The sequence below is a fragment of the Neofelis nebulosa genome, chromosome 3 (genome assembly GCF_028018385.1).
Source record: "Neofelis nebulosa isolate mNeoNeb1 chromosome 3, mNeoNeb1.pri, whole genome shotgun sequence".
Classification (NCBI taxonomy): Eukaryota; Metazoa; Chordata; class Mammalia; order Carnivora; family Felidae; genus Neofelis; species Neofelis nebulosa.
Genome location: NC_080784.1, coordinates 132761941 through 132780467, shown reverse-complemented (window position 1 = coordinate 132780467; position 18527 = coordinate 132761941). Strand labels below are relative to the sequence as shown.

Below are 18527 nucleotides of genomic sequence, written 5' to 3'. Positions count from 1 at the left end.
ACACTTTCTGTAAAGGTTAAGAAAGTACAAATATTAGTTTGTGTGGACAACATAGTGTCTGTAGCTTTTTCTTTTTGTTTTTAAACAATACTTTACAAATGTAAAAACCATTTCTAGTTTTCAAGTTGTCTTCACAAAACATTCTGGATTTGGCCAACTTATCCCTCTAGAGAGTAAATAGTTTTCAATAAAAACAAATGTAACGAAAATCTGAGAGGGACAGATTTTTGATACTGCTTATTAGAAAGACCCAACTTGAACTCCTGAAGTTTACTTTCAGAGTTGTATGTATATAAAGTTTTACCTCAGAAGGCATTTCGTATGCCTCATTGTCAGGATCAACAGGCATATCTTCCAGAATTCCTTCCTGTGGGCCTCCTTCTTCATTCTAAATGGGAAGCACAAGGGAATATGATGAGGTACCATTTTTTACTTTTTAAAAATTAAGCACACTTTGAAAATATCTTATATACCAAATGGTAAGAATGTTGTAAAAATGGCACTCCTTAATGTTACTGCTGGCATTCTAAACTATGCAATACCTTTGCAGAAACATTATGGTGGTGTATTATTAACCTAAAAATGTACAGAATTTTTTCCCAAGTAATTCACTACCCAGGAAATAGTCCAAAGCTATAGTCCAAATATGTTTTTTTTTACTGGATCAATGACAGCAGTGAAAAAATGATAGTATATTCATGATATAGTTTAGAAAGATACAAAATTGTATATATTATAGACATCACCAGTGTATAATTCAGATACAAAGCTAAAAAGATAAAGAAAACCCAACAAAATATTAAAAGTACGTTTTATCGGGTAGTTATGTTTTTAGTTTTTTGTAAGTTAACTTATATAACCATTTGTAATGTGAAAGTATACATATTTTATAATTTATTTTTAAGTGTTGGCAAAGAAATTGTTTTCTGAAGTTTCAAAACTGAAACCATATATATATATATATATATATATATATATATATATACACATACATATATACATACATACACACACACACACACACACACACACAAACCAAACACATGATCCTCAAATTTACCACATCTCTCTCTTTAGAAACAAGATGCCATAAAACTCAGCTTGAACTTATGTCTCTACTAGTATCCTTCATTAATACCTTTTGTTGTTTTGCATTGATTCCAGTAAAGTGATTATAAAAAGATAAAGTTCACTGAAAGTTGAAAAAGCAGAGGGGGGGGGGGTAATGGGAGCCTAAAACGGACTTACTCAAAGAGATCAAATAGTCCCTCAGCCAATGTAGGTTATGTTTAAAAATATGTCTTGTGCAAATAATAGTTCTTCCTATCTTTATCAGTGACTGACAGGAAGGCAGAAGGAAAAAGAAATGGATGCCCACGAGAAAAGGTCAAACTATAGCTCATGCCTACATTAGCAGGGCTGAGGAGTTTATATATCATCTTCTCCTGCCCTCCCTTTTTATACACCAAAAAGCCCATTTATTGGGGCGCCTGGGTGGCGCAGTCGGTTAAGCGTCCGACTTCAGCCAGGTCACGATCTCGCGGTCCGTGAGTTCGAGCCCCGCGTCAGGCTCTGGGCCGATGGCTCGGAGCCTGGAGCCTGTTTCCGATTCTGTGTCTCCCTCTCTCTCTGCCCCTCCCCCGTTCATGCTCTGTCTCTCTCTGTCCCAAAAATAAATAAAAAACGTTGAAAAAAGATTAAAAAAAAAAAAAAGCCCATTTATTTTTTAAATGTGGAATAAAGATAATTTCTATAGTGTTTCACCTGTTAGCACAAACCAAGAATACAGGTTCTATTGAATAGTGGTTAGCTATGAGGTCTGTAGCATCACAAGCCTTGAGTTCAAATCTTAGCTTTTCTAGATTCTAGATTCTTTTATTGAAATATAATTAACATATAGTGTTATATTAGTTTCAGGTGTACGACATAATGATTCAACAATTCTATACATTATTCAGTACTTACTATGACGAGTGTAATCACCATCTGTGACCAAACAATGTTATAAACTCACTGACTATATGCCCTATGCTATACTTTTCATCTCGGTGACATATTCATTTTATAAATGGAAGTTTGTGCCTCTAAATCCCCTTTACCTATTTCATCCATTGCCCCACCCACCTCTCCTCTGGCAACCACCTATTCTCTGAATTTCAGAGACTGTCTCTTTGTTCATTTTTTGTTTGTTTCTTAGATTCCCCATTTGAGTGAAATCATATGGTATTTGTTTTTCTTGTCTGACTTATTTAACTCCACATTATACCCTCTAGATCAATATTGTTGCAAATGGAAACATTTCATTCTTTTTCATGGGTAATATATCATTGTGTGTGTGTACATACACCACACCTTCTTTATACATTCATTTTTTCCATGGACACTTAGGTTGCTTCCATATATTGGCTATTGTAAATAATGCTGCAGTAAACATAGCAGTGCATACATCTTTTTATGCACTAGTTTTAGTGTTGTTATTTTCCTTGGGTAAATACTCAGTCGTGGAAATACTGGGTCATATGGTATTTCTATTTTTAATTTTTTGATAAAACTCCGTATTATTTTCCAGAATGGCTGCAGCAATTTTCATTTCCATCAACAGTGCACAAGTGTTCTTTTTTCTCCACATCCTCACCAACACTTGTTATTTCTTGTCTTTTGGATTCTAGCCATTCTGATAGGTGTCAGGTAATAAATATTATGGTTTTGATTTGCATTTCTTTGATGATTACTGATGTTGAGCATCTTTTCACATGTCTGTTGGCCATCTGTATGTCTTCTTTGGAAAATGTCTACTCAGGTTCTTTGCCCATTTTTTGGATTATATTGTTTTAGTTTTAGTTTTTTTTTTTTTATATTGTATAAGATATTTATATATTTTGGATATTAACCCCCATTGGATATAGCATTTGCAAATATCTTCTCCCATTCAGTAGGCTCCTTTTTGTTTTTGTTTTTGTTTTTTTTAATGTTTATTTGTTCTTGAGAGAGAGACAGAGGGGAAACACAGAATTTGAAGCAGGCTCCAGACTCCAAGCTGTCAGCACAGAGCCTGATGTGGGGCTCGAACTCACAAACTGTGTGAGCAAAGTCAAATGCTTAACCCACGGAGCCACCCATGTGTCCCAGTTTTATTGACTATGGTTTCCTTCGCTGTGCAAAAGCATTTTATTTTGGTGTAGTCTCAAAAGTTTTTTTTTTGGCTTCAGTGCCGTTGTCTAAGGAGACATATCTAAAAAAAGTGTTTCTACAACTGATGTCAAGGAAATTATTGCCTATGTTTTCTTCTAGGAGTTTTATGGTTTCAGGTCTCACATTTAGGTTTTTAATTGATTTGAGTTGATTTTTGTGTATAGTATAAGTGGTCCAGTTTCATAATGTTGCATATAGTTATCCAGTTTTCCCATTACCATTTATTGAAGACTTTTTTCCACTATATACTCTTGTGTCCTTTGTAGTAGCTTAATTGACCATATAAGCATGGGCTTATTTCTGGGTGCTTTATTCTCTTTGCTTTATCCATGTGTCTATTTTTGTACCAATACCATACTGTTTTGTTACCACAGTTTTGTAGTATATCTTGAAATCTGGGATTGTGATACCTCCAGCTTTATTCTTCCTCAAGATTGCTTTGGCTGTTTGGGGTCTTTTGTAGATCCATATGAATTTAAAAATTATTTGTTCTAGTCCTGTGAAAAATGCCATTGGTATTTTGATAAGGATTGTATTGAATCTATAGATGGCTTTGGGTATTATGGACACTTTAACAATACTAATTCTTCTATGAGTTCTTTCCATTTATTTGTGTCATCTTCAGTTTTCTTCATCAATGTTTTATAGCTTTCAAAGTATAGGTCTTTCCCCTTGGTTAAGTTTATTCCTAAGTATTTAATCCTGTTTAGTGTGATTGCAAATAGGACTTTTTTCTTAATTTCTCTTTCTGCTGCTTTGTTATTAGTGTATAGAAATGCAACAGATTTCTGTACATTAATTTTATATCCTGCAAATTTACTGAATTTATCAGTTTTAGTAGTTTTTTGGTAGAGTCTTTAGGGTGTTCTATATATAGCATCATGTCATCTGCAAATGGTGAAAGTTTTACTTCTTCCCTATAAATTTGTATGCTTTTTATTTTTCTTGTCTGATTACTGCAGCTAGGACTTACAGTACCATGTTGAATAGAAGTGGTGGATGGACATCCTTGTCTTGTTCTTAATCTTAGGAAAAAAGCTTTTGGTTTTTCTCCATTGAATATGATATTATCTGAGGGTTTTCATATATATTCTTTATTATGTTGAAGTATGTTTCCCCTAGACCAACTTTGTTGAGGATTTTTATCATGAGTGGATGTTGTACTTTGTCAATTATTTTTTTTTTGCATCTATTGAGATAATCATATGGTTTTATCCTTCCTCTTGTTAATGTGATGTATTATACTGGTTGATTTGCAAATAGTGAACACTTTTATCCCTGGAATAAATTCCAATTTATTGTGGTGAATGATTTTTTAATGTATTATCAAATTTGTTTTGCTAATATTTTATTGAGGATGTTATGTCTATGTTCATCATATATACTGGACTGTAGTTTTCTTTTCTTTTTTTTTTTTTTCCAGTGTCTTTCTCTGGTTTTGATATCAGACTAATTTTGGCTTCATGGAATGAATTTGGAAGTTTTTCCTTTTCTCCTTCTTCCTCCTCCCCGCTCCTTCTGCCCCTCTTCTCCCTCCTCCCCCCTCTTCAACACTCTCTACCATCCCCCTTCTCCCCCTTCCCCCTCTTTCTCTTCTTTTTCTTTTGAACACTTTCAGAAAAATAGTTGTAAACTCTTTAAATGTTTGGTAGAATTCACCCATGAATCCATCTTGTCCTGATTTTTGGTTGAGAGTTTTTGATTACTGATCCAAGTTCATTGCTAGTAATTCAAATTTTCTATTTCTTCCTGATTCCATTTTGGAAGGTTATATTTTTCTAGATATTTGTCTACTACTTTTAGGTTTTCCAGTTTGGCATATAATTTTTTATAATATTTACCTATGATTTTTTTTTGTATTGCTGTGGTGTTATTTCTCTTTCATTTCTAATTTTATTTGAGTTCTTTTTTTAATATTGTTGATCTTTACAAAGAGCCATATCTTTGTTTCATTGATCTTTACTATTGTTTAATCTTTATTTCATTTATTTCTGCTCTAATCTTTATTATTCCATTCCTTCTATTCACTTTGGGTTCTTCCTTTTATAGGCCCTTCTGGCATAAGATTGGTGTTGTTTATTTCACATTTTTCTTGTTGAAAGTAGGCTTATATTGCCATAAACTTTTGTCTTCAAATTTCTTTTGCTGCATCAAAAGATTTTGGACTATTGTGTTTTCATTTTCATTTTTTTTGTTTATTTTCTGTTTTATTATCCTCTTTGATCTTGGTAGGCCCATTCATTGTTTAGTAGCATGTTGTTTAGCCTCTGTGTGTTTGTGTTCTTTCCATAATTTTTCTTGTAATTGATTTCTAGTTTCATACCATTATAGTCAGAAAAGATACATGAAATAATTCCTTTCTTCTTGAATTCATTGAGATGTTTTTTTGTGGCCTAACATGTGATCAATCATGGAGAATGGTTCATGAGCACTTGAATAGAATGCGTTTTCTTCTGTTTTTAGATAGAATATATTTATATATATATCTTGTCTAATCTGTTGCTCAAAATCACTTTTTCCTTGTTGACTATCTTTCTGGATGATCTATCCCCTGATGTAAATGAAATGTTAAAATCCCCTATTATTACTGCATTGCTGTCAATCTCTCCTTTTATGTCTGTTAATAGCTGCTTTATGTATGTAGGTGCTTCCATGTGGAGTGCATAGATATTTACAATTGTTTTATCCTCTTTCCTTTATATAGTACCTTTCTTTGTCTCTTGCTAGTCTTTGTTTTAAAGTTTATTTTATTTGAGAAGTGTTACTGCCCCAGGTTTTTTTTTTTTTTTACATTTACATTTTCACGGTAAATGTTTTTCCATTCCTTGACCTTCAATTTTCATGTGTCTTTACTTCTGAAGTATCTTATAGACAGCATATAGATGGGTCTTATTTTCTATCTATTCAGTCACCCTGTGTCTTTTCATTGGAGTATTTAGTCCATTTGCATTTAAAGTAATTATTGATAGGTGTGTACTTACCGCCATTTTGTAACTTGTTTTATGGTTGTTTTTGTCATTCTTCTCTGTTCCTTTCTTCTTCTCTTGCTCTCTTCCCTTTGGGTATGATGGCTTTCTTTAGTGTTATGCTTGGTTTCCTTTCTCTTTTGTGTTATGCCTGGTTTCCTTTCTCTTTTTTGTGTATTTATTATAAGTTCATTATTTGTGATTACCATTAAGTTCATATATAACATCTTATGTGTATAGTAGGCTATATTAAGTTGATGGTCAGCTAAGTTGAACTCATTCTAAAAGCACTAAATTTTTACATCATGGACTCCCCAGTTTTTATGTATGTGATATATTTTATATACTTTTGTTTGTGAATCCCTTGACTGATTTTTGTAAATATAATTGATTTAACTGTTTTGGTGTTTTAATCTCCATTCTGGTTTTATAAATAATCTACTACCTTTGGGGCGCCTGGGTGGCTTGGTCGGTTAAACGTCCGACTTCGGCTCAGGTCATGATCTCACGGTCCGTGAGTTCGAGCCCCGTGTCGGGCTCTGTGCTGACAGCTCAGAGCCTGGAGCCTGTTTCAGATTCTGTGTCTCCCTCTCTCTCTGCCCCTCCCCTGTTCATGCTCTGATTCTCTCTGTCTCAAAAATAAATAAACGTTAAAAAAAAATTAAAAAAAAATAATCTACTACCTTTATTATATGTTTGCATTTACTTATGAATATTTTTCTTCCATAACCATTTTTTAGTTATGGCTTTTTCTTTCCATTAAAAGAATTCCTTTTAATGTTTCTTAGAAGATTGGGTTAGTGATGATGAACTCCTTCAACTTTTTTTGTCTGGGAATCTCTTTATCTCTTCCATACTGAATGATGACCTTGCTAGATAGAGTATTATTGGTTTCATGTTTCTTTCTTTTAGCACTTTGGATATATCATGACACTCTTCTGGCCTACAAAATTTCTGCTGAAAAATCAGCTGATAGTCTTATGTAGGTTCTCTTGTATATAATTGTTGTCTTGTGCTGCTTTTAAAATTATCTGTTTATCACTATTTTCTTGTCATTTTAATATTTTGCCTCGGTGTGGACCTCCTTAGTGACGGTAGTCATTCTTTGTGTTCCTGGATCTGAATGTCTCTTTCCCAGATTAGGAAAGTTTTCAGCTATTATTTTCTCAAATAATTTTTACCCCCTTTATTCTCCTTCTGATATCCCTATAATGCAAATGTTATTAGACTTGAAGTTGCTGAGTTTCCTCAACTTATTCTCATTTTTAATTTTTCTTTTTGCTGTTTAGCTTGCTTTCCCTTACCTTGTTTTCCAGATCACTGATTCATTTTTCTGTATCTTCTAATCTTCTATTGATTCCCTCTAGTGTATTTTTTAAATTTCAGTTATTGAGCTCTTCATCTCTACCTGGTTCTTTTTTTATATTTCTGGGTTTTTTTTTTTTTGATGGTCTCAATGAGATTCTCTACTCTTTTTTCAAGTCCAGTGAGTTTCTTTATTATCATTACTTAGAATTCTCTATTAGGCATATTGCTTATCTCTATTTCATTTAGCTAGTTTGTGTGCTTCTGTCTTGGTCTTTTGTGATATATCCCTCTGCTCATTTTGTCTCACTCTCTGTGTTTGTTTCAATGTATTAGGATGGTCAGCTATGTCTCTTGGTCTTGGAAGTAGTGGCCTTATGAAGAAGTCCTGTGATGCCCTGTAGCACAATGTCTCCTGGTCACCAGAACTAGGCATTTCAGGGGTGTCTCCTATGTGGGCTGTGTGTGTACTCTCCTGTTGTGGCTGAGCTGCATTTGCCTTCAGTCAAGTCAGCTGTAATGACCCAGTTTTCCCACTGTGGATGCAATAATCAGTATTTGGTTGCTGTGCTGTTGAAAGGTCTGTCTGAGGATGCTACAGGCTTTTAGGTAGGGCATGTCAGCAGGCAGGTTTGCTGTCTGCTCTCAGTCTGTCTGCCACAGGTGCACATGCACCAAACTGCAAAATGCTCTCCCTGTGGAGCCCCTGAGAGGCTTTCAATGGTGGGCAAGGTTGTCAGTCAAACCCAATGTCTGCACCCAGTATGTCTGCCAGGGCTGCAGATGAACCAAAAGGCAAATCACTATCCCTGCACAGCCAGCTAAAAGACTCAGGTGCAGGAACTGTGAGTTTACGGGTATATATGTTTTTTTCTTCTCCTCATGCCAGGGAAAGAATCACTTTGCAATGGCAACAGCCTTTGGTGGGGCTGCTTACAGGGTGTGTTGGGGCAGGAGCTGCTTTGGAGGGATGCCCTGTTGACACAGGTGAGTTGCATAGGGTGAGTCTGCAGGGGAATGTGGGCACTTGGCACATGGTGCTAGCAAGAGAGGTGGGATGTGTTCACATTAATTCTGGCAAGTGTCCAGCTATCTAGTCTTGCAAGGAGGAAGATAAGTGGTATCTTCTGGCACTTTTGTTCTTGGATAATTCTCCTGAAGATCCCTGTCCCTTCAGTACGTGTTCTGAGATTAGTAAATAACTCTCCTTCATAATATATAACAGTTTTTTGGTTTTTTGTCTGTTTGGTTTGTTTTTTAACTGCGCTTCTATGCTTTACTCCCATTGGTTATTTACCATGCTGGTTCTTTAAGGACAGGGACTCAGTATCTTATCACCCTCTAGCTCTCCCAGAACTATGTCTACTGATTTTAAAAGTGCCTGGAATTAAGCTCTGCTGATAGCAAAAGCTCACTAAGTTAAGCCCTGCTGGTTTTCAAAGCCAAATGTTATGAGGGACTCATCTTCTCAGTGCTGATCCCCCCATTCTTCTATCTGTGATGTCTCTCCCATTTGTGATTGGTCTCATTGGGGGGTTTGGTTCCCAATTATGTGTCTGCCTTCTACACTATTCCATGTGGCCTCCACTTTATGATTAACTATGGAAGGTTTGTTGTGCCAGATAACATATGTAGCTGTTATATTGGTGTGTCCATGGGACCAGGTGAATTTAGGAACTTACTACTCTGCCATATCTTCCTGATATCCCAGATTCTAGATCTTTTGTGATGTTGAGCAAGTTTCTTAAGTTTTTGTAAGCACCAAATAGACAGTGAAAAAATGGGGCAATAATACCTTTTTAACAGGGAAGAGCAAATGACATCATTAATCCACTACTGGTATTTAGGTAACTTTTAGTGATAGTTAAGTATGAGGAAAATAAGGCAAACCTGTTGTTAAAAAGAAAACCACAGGCCCCAAATAGAACCACTTATGTTAAGGACCCATGTCACTAAACCAAGTCTTAATACCTAACCTAATTGCAGTTTTAGCACCTCCAAGAATATAAACTTTAACTATCCAAACTAATTTTGGTCAACACTAGAGGTAATCTGCTATTAGACCATTTCTGTTCCCTTTAAGAGGGTGATCTTGCCTAAAGAACGTTTTTTGGTTTTTTTTTTCTTCTCCTGCCATTCCCTCTCTGCCTTTAAAAAACTTTCCTTTTCTGCAGCTTATGGAACTCCTTTCTATTTGCCTAATTCATGAATCATTGAGTAAAGCCAGTTAGATCTCCAAATTTACTCAGTTGAATTTTGTTTTATAACAAATTTTGTGGCAGTATTGACAACTGACATAAACTTCTGACAACGTTCTGAGATAAGAAACAGAGGCCCAATGCCTCACCAACACTTTTGACTTCATTGTCTTTTTCACCATTTCTGAGGGCCATTGGTGATTCCTCTGAGTTTGATCTCTGTTCTTTTTGCATCTATCTCCCAATCTAAGTTCCTTTACAGTGTAGACTGACAGGAGGATCACTAACAGAACGCTAGTCCTTAGCTCTTGTTTCAGTCTGCAATTTCAGTTTGGAATCCCTTCCCAGTTACAGTCCACAGTCTCCATTAATGGAGTCTGCTGGTTTAGTCCACATTGGGAAATGCTGTTGATGTGTATAGGAACTTCTATTGGCAAGTTCACAGTAACTTCTGAAACCTGGCCCTGGGTTCTATCCTCAGATTCCACATTAAGAACTTCTGGTGGCAGTTACATTTGGAATTAGTCCAGAGTCCCCATTCTCTGAGGTCTGCTAGTTCAATCCTTTTTGCTTCCTGCTGGTGTCCACAGTTTTGTTTCCTTGGTAACTATTGGTTCCTGTTAATGTGCACATGAGATAAAAACTAATTGCTAAAGGGAATCTTGGACACCAAAAACCTGCAAAAATTGGTGGGCATGGGTTGAACATTTAAGAGATGTTAGTGTGCACACCACCTAATACAAAGACTACTGCATTAGTATAAGTTGGTTACACAGTGGGTTAGATACTAGGTAAGCCATTGACTTTAAGAACGTTTCTGTGCAACAAGGTACACTATAAAACATGCACGATTCCCAACCCACCTGCATATCCCTTTTAGATAACAGCTTGGCTCTGAGAAACCCAAAGACTTGGCATCCTTTTCTAAACAGTCAAGCACACCACCTTCTAGCACACCTGCTTATTTCTAAAAACTATGGTCCCAGAATGTGTGAATATCTACAGAAATGGCAAAATTTTATTTAAAACAATAAAATTACAATGGCCACTATGAGGAATGTTCCAATTAGATAAGATCATTTAAAAAGTGTACTTAAAAGTAAAACCTTCAAAATTCCAAAAATAGCTTCACTGAAAATTTCATTGCAAAAAAACATAAAAAAATAAAAAGGTGCAAAAAGTAATGCAAAAGACTGTAAGACTCAGACAATTCTTACTATTTCCCTCTATCCTCTTTTAGTTCAATACTCATCCTATTCCTCTCTCTAAATTGCCTTACATGAGCATAAACAGAAGTCTATCAAGTTAATGACCTTACAGGCACTCCCATATCTACCTTAGAATGAGGGCCCCCTGTGAGTTTTGCATTATCATACTCGTCTCATGGCTAAACATTTTTAAACAATAAGGTTTCTGATTATATGTTTATGTGTTTCTATTATAGAATGTGATATTTTCTACCTATTATAGTATGTGATGGTACTACTAACATTTGTAAAGAGTTCTGTTTAATTGGCCTAAATATAAGTGCTTATAACTTAAGAATTTTTTAGAAAAATCTCAGAAATATAATAGAAACTAAAGGAACTGCTTGTCAATTTCACGAGACCTGGGAAAAGTTTTAGTATTAAAGGTAATTTCAGTTTGCTCATTGATTATAATAAACATATCTTAGACTTATCAACACTGACTATAATACTAGTCAGTACTATACTGACTATAGTATTATATACTATAATAGACTTTTTTTATTCTGCCTAGGCTTACTATTCAAACAGGTTCACACTATGTTGCAAAAATATTCAGAGAAAAAAAAATTAGAATAGAGCTGATTTGTCTAATGTTCCAAATCTAAACATAATTAAGAAGCAAACTGAATAGGCATAAATTAAATAAAAAAGTTTAGGTGACATTTTAAGATCATTTCCCCAAATCTTTTTGATAACCTTAAAGTTTTGCTAAGTGATGAGTTAAGTTAAATTCATTAAGTATCAAAATTATTTCCAAGTAAAATACTGACACATTAATCACTGAACATAGGCTTATTCACTTTTACAGAGGAATCAAAAATATTTGCACCTATTAGTAAACATGTTTTATACCACACTGATAAATTTTCTGTGAATAAAGCAGAAACCATAAAAAGTATAAGTTAATTTTTCTTAGGAAAAATTAGGAAAATTTTGGTCTGTTCAAATTTTCTATTTCTTCCGGATTCAGTTTTGGTAGGTTATATGTTTATAGGCATTTATCCATTTCTCTAGGATGTCCAATTTTTTGGCATATAATTTTTGATAACATACTTTTATAATACTTTGTATTTCTGTGGTATAGGTTGTTATTTCCCCTCTTTAATTTCTGGTTTGGTTTGAGTCCTCCCTCTTTTTTTTTTTTTTTTTTTTTTTTTCATGATAAGTCTTGCTAGAGGTTTATCTATTTTGTTGATCTTTTCAAAGAACCAGATCCAGGTTTCATTGATTCTTCTATTTTTTAGTTTCTATTTGGTTCATTTCTGCTCTAATCTTTATTATTTTCTTTCTTCTGTTGGTTTGGGGTTTTGTGTGTTCTTTCTCTAGCTCTTTTAGTTGTAAGAGTAGGAGACAGTAATTTGAACAGACCAATTACTAGCAATGAAATTGAATCAGTGATCAAAATACTTCCAACAAAGATCCAGGACCAGACAGCTTCACAGGCAAATTCTACCAAACATTTACAGAAGCCTTTTACCTATTCTTTTCTCAAAGTATTAAAAAAAAAAATAGAAGATTAAAAAAAGCTTCCTAACTCATTTTATGAGACCAGCATTACTCTGATACCAAAACCAGATAAGGACACACACAAAAAGAAAACTACAGGCCAATATATCTCGCAACAATCCTCAACAAAATACTAGCAAGCTGAATCTAACAATACATTAAAAAATTATACACCACGATGAAGTAGGGTTTATTCCTGGAATGCAAGGGTGTTTCAATATTCACAAGTCAATCAACATGATGTATTATATGGTTTTTATCCTTTGTCTTGTTGATATAATCATTATAATAGCAGCAGAAAAAACATGTGGCAAAGTACAACATCCATTCATTATAAAAACCCTCAACAAAGTAGGTTTAGAAGGAAGATAACATAATAAACGTCTATATGAAAAATCCACAGCTAACATCACCTTCAAAGGGGGAAAAGTCAGTGCTTTTCCCTTAAGGTCAAGAACAAGACAGGGATGTCCACTGTCATCACTTTTATTCAACATAGTACTAGAAGTCCTAGAGACAGCAATCAGACAACAAAAAGAAACAAAAAGCATCCAAATTGTAAGGAAAAAGTAAAACTTTCACTGCAGGTAACATAACACTCTATACAGAAAACCTAAAAGACTCCACCAAAAAACTGCTAGAACTAATAAATTAATTCAGTGAAGTCACAGGATACAAAATCAATGTACAGAAATCTGTTGCATTTCTATACACCAATAATGAAGCAGCAGAAAAATTAAGAAAATAATCTCATTTACAATTGTACCAAAAATAATAATATACCTAAGAACAAACCTAACCAAAGAGGTAAAAGACCTATACTCTGAAAACTATAAAACATTGATGGGGCACCTGGGTGGCTCAATCAGTAAAATATCCAACTGTTGATTTGGGCTCAGGTCACGATCTCACGGTTCATGAAATTGAGCCCCATGTGGGCTCCACGCTGACAGAACACAGCCTGTTTGAGATTCTCTATCTCCCTCTCTCTCTGCCCCTCCCACACTTGCACTGGTTCAAAGTAAATAAAACAAACAAACAAACAAAAAACATTAAGGAAAGAAATTGAAGATGACACAAAGAAATGGAAAGACACTCCATGCCCATGGGTTGGAAGAACAAATATTGTTAAAATGTCTATACTACCCAAAGTAATCTATGGATTTAATGCAATCCCTATCAAAATATCAGCAGCATTTTTCACAAAACTAGAACAATCCTAAAATTTGTATAGAACCACAAAAGTCCCTACATAGCCAAAGCAATTTTGAAAAAGAAAAGTTGGAGGCATTATATTTCTAGACTTCAAGTTATATTACAAAGCTGCAGTAATCAAAATAGTATTCTACTGCCACAAAAATAGACACACAGATGCATACAACAGCAAACCCAGAAAGAATCTCACAACTATATGATCAATTAATCATTGAAAAAGCAGGGAAGAATATCCAGTGTGAAAAAGACAGTCACTTCAACAAATGGTGTTGGGAAAACTGGACAGCAACATGTAAAAGAATGAAACTGGGTCAACTTCTCTTACCATATTCAAAAATAAGCTCAAAATAGATTAAAGACCAGGCACCTGGGTGGCTCAGTCGGTTGAGCATCCCACTTCGGCTCAGGTCATGATCTCACGGTTCATGAGTTCGAGCCCTGCATTGGGCTCTGTGCTGACAGCTCAGAGCCTGGAGCCTGCCTCAGATTCTGTTGTCTCTCTCTCTGCTCTTCCCCCTCTCATGTTCTCTGTCTCTCAAAAATAAATAAACATTAAAAAATTCAAAATAGATTAAAGACCTAAATGTGAGACCTGAAATCATAAAAATCCTAGAAGAGACACAGGCAGTAATTTCACTGACATTGGCCAGATCAGCTTTTTTTTCTAAATAATCCCCCTAAGACAAGGGAAACAAAAGCAAAAATAAACTATTGGGACTACATCAAAATAAAAAGCTTCTGCACAGCAAAGAAAACAATCAACAAAACTCAAAGGCAACCTACAGAAAAGGAGAAGGTATTTGCAAAAGACGTATCTGATAAAGGGTTAGTATCCCAAATATATGAAGAATTTATACAACTCACTACCCAAAGAACAAATAATCCAATTGAAAAATGGGCAGAAGACATGAGCAGACATTTCTCCAAAGAAGACATACAGATACATGAAAAGATGCTCATGATCAGTTATCATCAGAGAAATGCAAATCAAAGGTACAATGAAATATTGCCTTACACCTATCTGAATGGCTAAAGTCGACAACACAAAAAAACAACAGGTGTTGGCAAGGATGTGGAGAAAAAGGAACCCTTTTACTGATGGTGGGAATGTAAACTGGTGTAGCCACTGTGGAAAATGGTATAGAGGTCCCTCAAAAAGGTAAAAATGGACCTATCTTTTGATCCAGCAATCACACTACTGGGTTTTTACCCAAAGAATACAAGAACACTAATTCAAAGGGATACATGCATCCCTATGTTCATTGCAGCCTTATTTACAATAGCCAAGATATGGAAATAACCCAAGTGTCCATCAACAGATGATGAATGGATAAAGAATTAGTGATATATATATCTATATCTATATATATATATATATAGATATAGATATAGATATAGATATATATCTTATATACAAATATATATGTATCTTATATATAAATATATACATGATACATATATATATGTATGTATATCCACACACATACATACATAATGAATATTATTCAGCCACAAAAAAGAATGAAATCTTGCCATCTGCAAGGACATGGATGGAGCTAGAATATATTATGCTATGTGAAATAAGTCAGAGAAAGACAAATACCATATGATTTCACTCATATGTGGAATGTATGAAACAAATGAGCAAAGGGAAAAAAGAGAGAGAGACAAAAAAACAGACTTAACTATAGAGAACAAACTGATGGTTACCAGACTGGAGGGTCCGGGGGGAGGGGTGAATAGGTGATGGGGGTTATGGAATGAATTTGCTGATCTGAGAACTGGGTGATTACAATAAAACCTTAAAAAAAAAAATTCATGTTATCCCTTCTGGTCCAAATTTAGACCTATTAGGTTTTTATTCTTTCCCTCCCAGGCCTAAGTATTTTCTTTGTGCTTTTCTCATTTTACATCTTAAGAAATGGTTTGAGTTTCTGCCTGCCTGGGACATTCAGATTGTCAGTTCTTTTTTTGGCTATCTATGGGAGTAATTCCAGATATCAAAAAAATTGTATCTTTTACACCTTTTTTGAGGATTCCTCTTGGGTGCATGAAGTTGTTTGATATTGCCAGAAATATTTACTGTTTGTCCTAGCTAAAACCTGAGAAGATATTCGAAAAGACTTAACAACTGTATAATCAGAAATTTGGCCAAATTGGAAGCTGATATTCAGAACCTGATATAAAACTTTTAGGCCTTCTCAGCTAAGCTCAAAGTACCCAGAGGAAAATAAGACATTTTCATAGGTGGATGGTTGTGTCAGTCTTTTGATATCATTACACAGCAACTCAATTCTTTAAGGAATTAAAAAAAAAAAAAAGCTGTTCTTATTTTATGAATTTAGTCTTGGCAGGATCAGAAGTGATTACGGAAGCAATTCAAAGATCACCAATCTTTTTTGCCCATCCCACAACCTCCTATTTATCTCAAAATATGTATAAATATTGTAAAAATCCTGGCCTTGAGAGAATAAGTCATTCTAGAAAGTGCTTGCATTTTTTTTTCCCTATGCTATTGAACTGTAAATGTTCAGTGTACTGCCTGGTCTTTGCCAGGAAATTAGTCCATCTCTTTAAAATGCAAATTTCAGGGGCGCCTGGATGGCGCAGTCGGTTAAGCGTCCGACTTCAGCCAGGTCACGATCTCACGGTCCGTGAGTTCGAGCCCCGCGTCAGGCTCTGGGGCTCTGATGGCTCGGAGCCTGGAGCCTGTTTCCGATTCTGTGTCTCCCTCTCTCTCTGCCCCTCCCCCGTTCATGCTCTGTCTCTCTCTGTCCCAAAGAAATAAAAAAAAAAAAAAAAAAAAAAAAAAAAGTTGAAAAAATAAAATGCAAATTTCAGAGAGGTAATTTTTATCAAGAAAAAACAAGGGCTAAAGCCATTTAGAACTTGACTTGCCAAGGACAAATACAAATCTTTAAAAAAAAATTTTTAATGTTGATTTATTTTGACAGAGACAACACACACAAGCATGAGTGGGGAAGGGCAGAGAGAGAGGGGGACAGAAGATCAGAAGCTGGCTCTGACAGCAGAGAGCCCAATGAGGGGCTCAAACTCATGAACCATGAGATCATGACCTGAGCCACAGTTGGACGCTTAACCTACTGAGCCACCCAGGTGTCCCCAAATACAAATCTTAATTGTCTCCTCCACATATTAAAGGAAAATTTAGCTATCTAGACCAATAACCTTAAATTCAGTACAAAAAAGTAGTTTTATTAGAGCATAGAAAACAAAACTCCCGGAGACTACTATGAAAGACTATGTGAAGCATACCGTGTATACACCAGAAAATCAACAAGTGGTAAATACCTCCTTTGTGGCATAGGCTGCCCTAGATATCAGAAGCAAACTCCAGAAGTTGGAGGGCTTTGCCGGGATGATTATCACTCAGCTGATAGTGGTCGCCAATAAAGTTTTTATGACAGAGAAGCCGCAGCCGAAAGAGAAGTGAACAGAAGACTAAAAAAGAAGGCCACCCTTCTCGCAGCAGCACTAAAAGAAACAGACACTGCAAAGATGGGAAGACCCCAACCACAAAAATGGGGGAAGCCCAGAGCCCCCTTAGCAAAGGACCAATGTGCATACTGCAAACAGAAGGGACACTGGAAGAATGAATGTCCGAATCGGAAGGGGCCCTCAAAACCCAGCCGATATCAGGAGGAACGCTGAGAAGGGGACCTTATTGGTCTGGCCAAGAGAGAATCAGACTGAAGGGGACACTGACTCTCTCTCCCTGTTCCTCTGCCTAATAATGTGAAGGATTCTCCCTCCTTTCCCAGGTTAATAGCTATAATTGGGGCCAACTGTGGTTAGTCTGCCTCGGGCTGGGGACTTTAAAGAATGTTCCCAAGCAGTTGCTGAAACTCCATTTGTTTCGAGGAAATTCCTGGTCTTCTTTAGCCTGATGTGGATGTTCCACTTTGGTGGAAAAATATGGTGGCTGCTCCTCTGAGTTAAGGTTTTAAATTAGGTTTTCCTCCTCTGCCTTCCCCTCCCCCTGATGTTTCTGCATCAACGTGGGTGTGGTCTACGTAGCTGGTTCCAATACCCTCCTCAGTGCCTCAGGCACCATTGGCTCCTCCTCCCATCCTCAAGGTCAAGGAGTAAAGTACACCCCCTTGGACAACTAGGTCTTTTCCAAATAGAATGAATTGCTAAAGCTTTGATTACTGAACATAAGTTTGTGTTTTTAACTTCTTACTACAGAGAAATTAAGGCTATTTGGATCTATTGGAAAACATGCTTTGTACTTAATTGGTTCATGAATTTACCATCTAAAAAAACTCTGGTGTAAACACCTCTCAGTTGGTTACTAAGTCCTCAATTGGAGACCAAGGTTTCCTAAGAGTTAAAATTCTGCTAAGTGTATTTAAGACTGATGGAAATACGGAAAGCAACCCTGTATATAGGAAAGTAGGAAGTATGTAAGAAAGATATAAGGGATGGAAATTTGTTTTTGTTGATGGTAGAAGAAAATAATTTTGTCCTAAATGAGACTGGTTATTTGGAGAGAAATGGCTTTGGGACAAAGTTTGAAGGCAACGGAAAGTTGTAGAAGGTTCATGAAGGGAAATCTTTGGAAAGGAATTTTATGTGTGCTCAGGATGGACTAAGGTTGAGATGAATGGAAGTTTAAAAGTACACTGGTATAAGGTTGAAATTCTGCTTTTCTCTCTGTTCAAATGACAAAGTTTTCTTGGACTGTTGATCTGCTCTTGATAAGACAATTCAAACAAAGGTTTGTCTTCCGGGAAAACCAAAGTTTTAGGTTTCATCTTTATCAGGTCTTTGATTATGTTAAAGGAGATAGGTTTTGGTAACAACTATATAATGCTATACATTCACCTTTAGGGTCTTTTATTGCCACCTTGGTTGAATAAATAAAGTTTTAA

The 18527-nt window shown here is 35.7% G+C and overlaps 1 protein-coding gene across 4 annotated transcripts in view; it reads right to left on the bottom strand.

Annotated features, from left to right (window-relative positions):
• The window catches only part of SNCA (synuclein alpha), a 156761-nt gene that overhangs the window by 9461 nt on the left and 128773 nt on the right, over positions 1–18527 (bottom strand). For all 4 annotated transcript variants that reach the window (XM_058721910.1, XM_058721909.1, XM_058721911.1 and 1 more), the window contains exon 5: positions 305–388. In XM_058721910.1, the coding sequence (XP_058577893.1) occupies positions 305–388 (84 nt within the window). The remainder of the gene's footprint in view (positions 1–304; positions 389–18527) is intronic.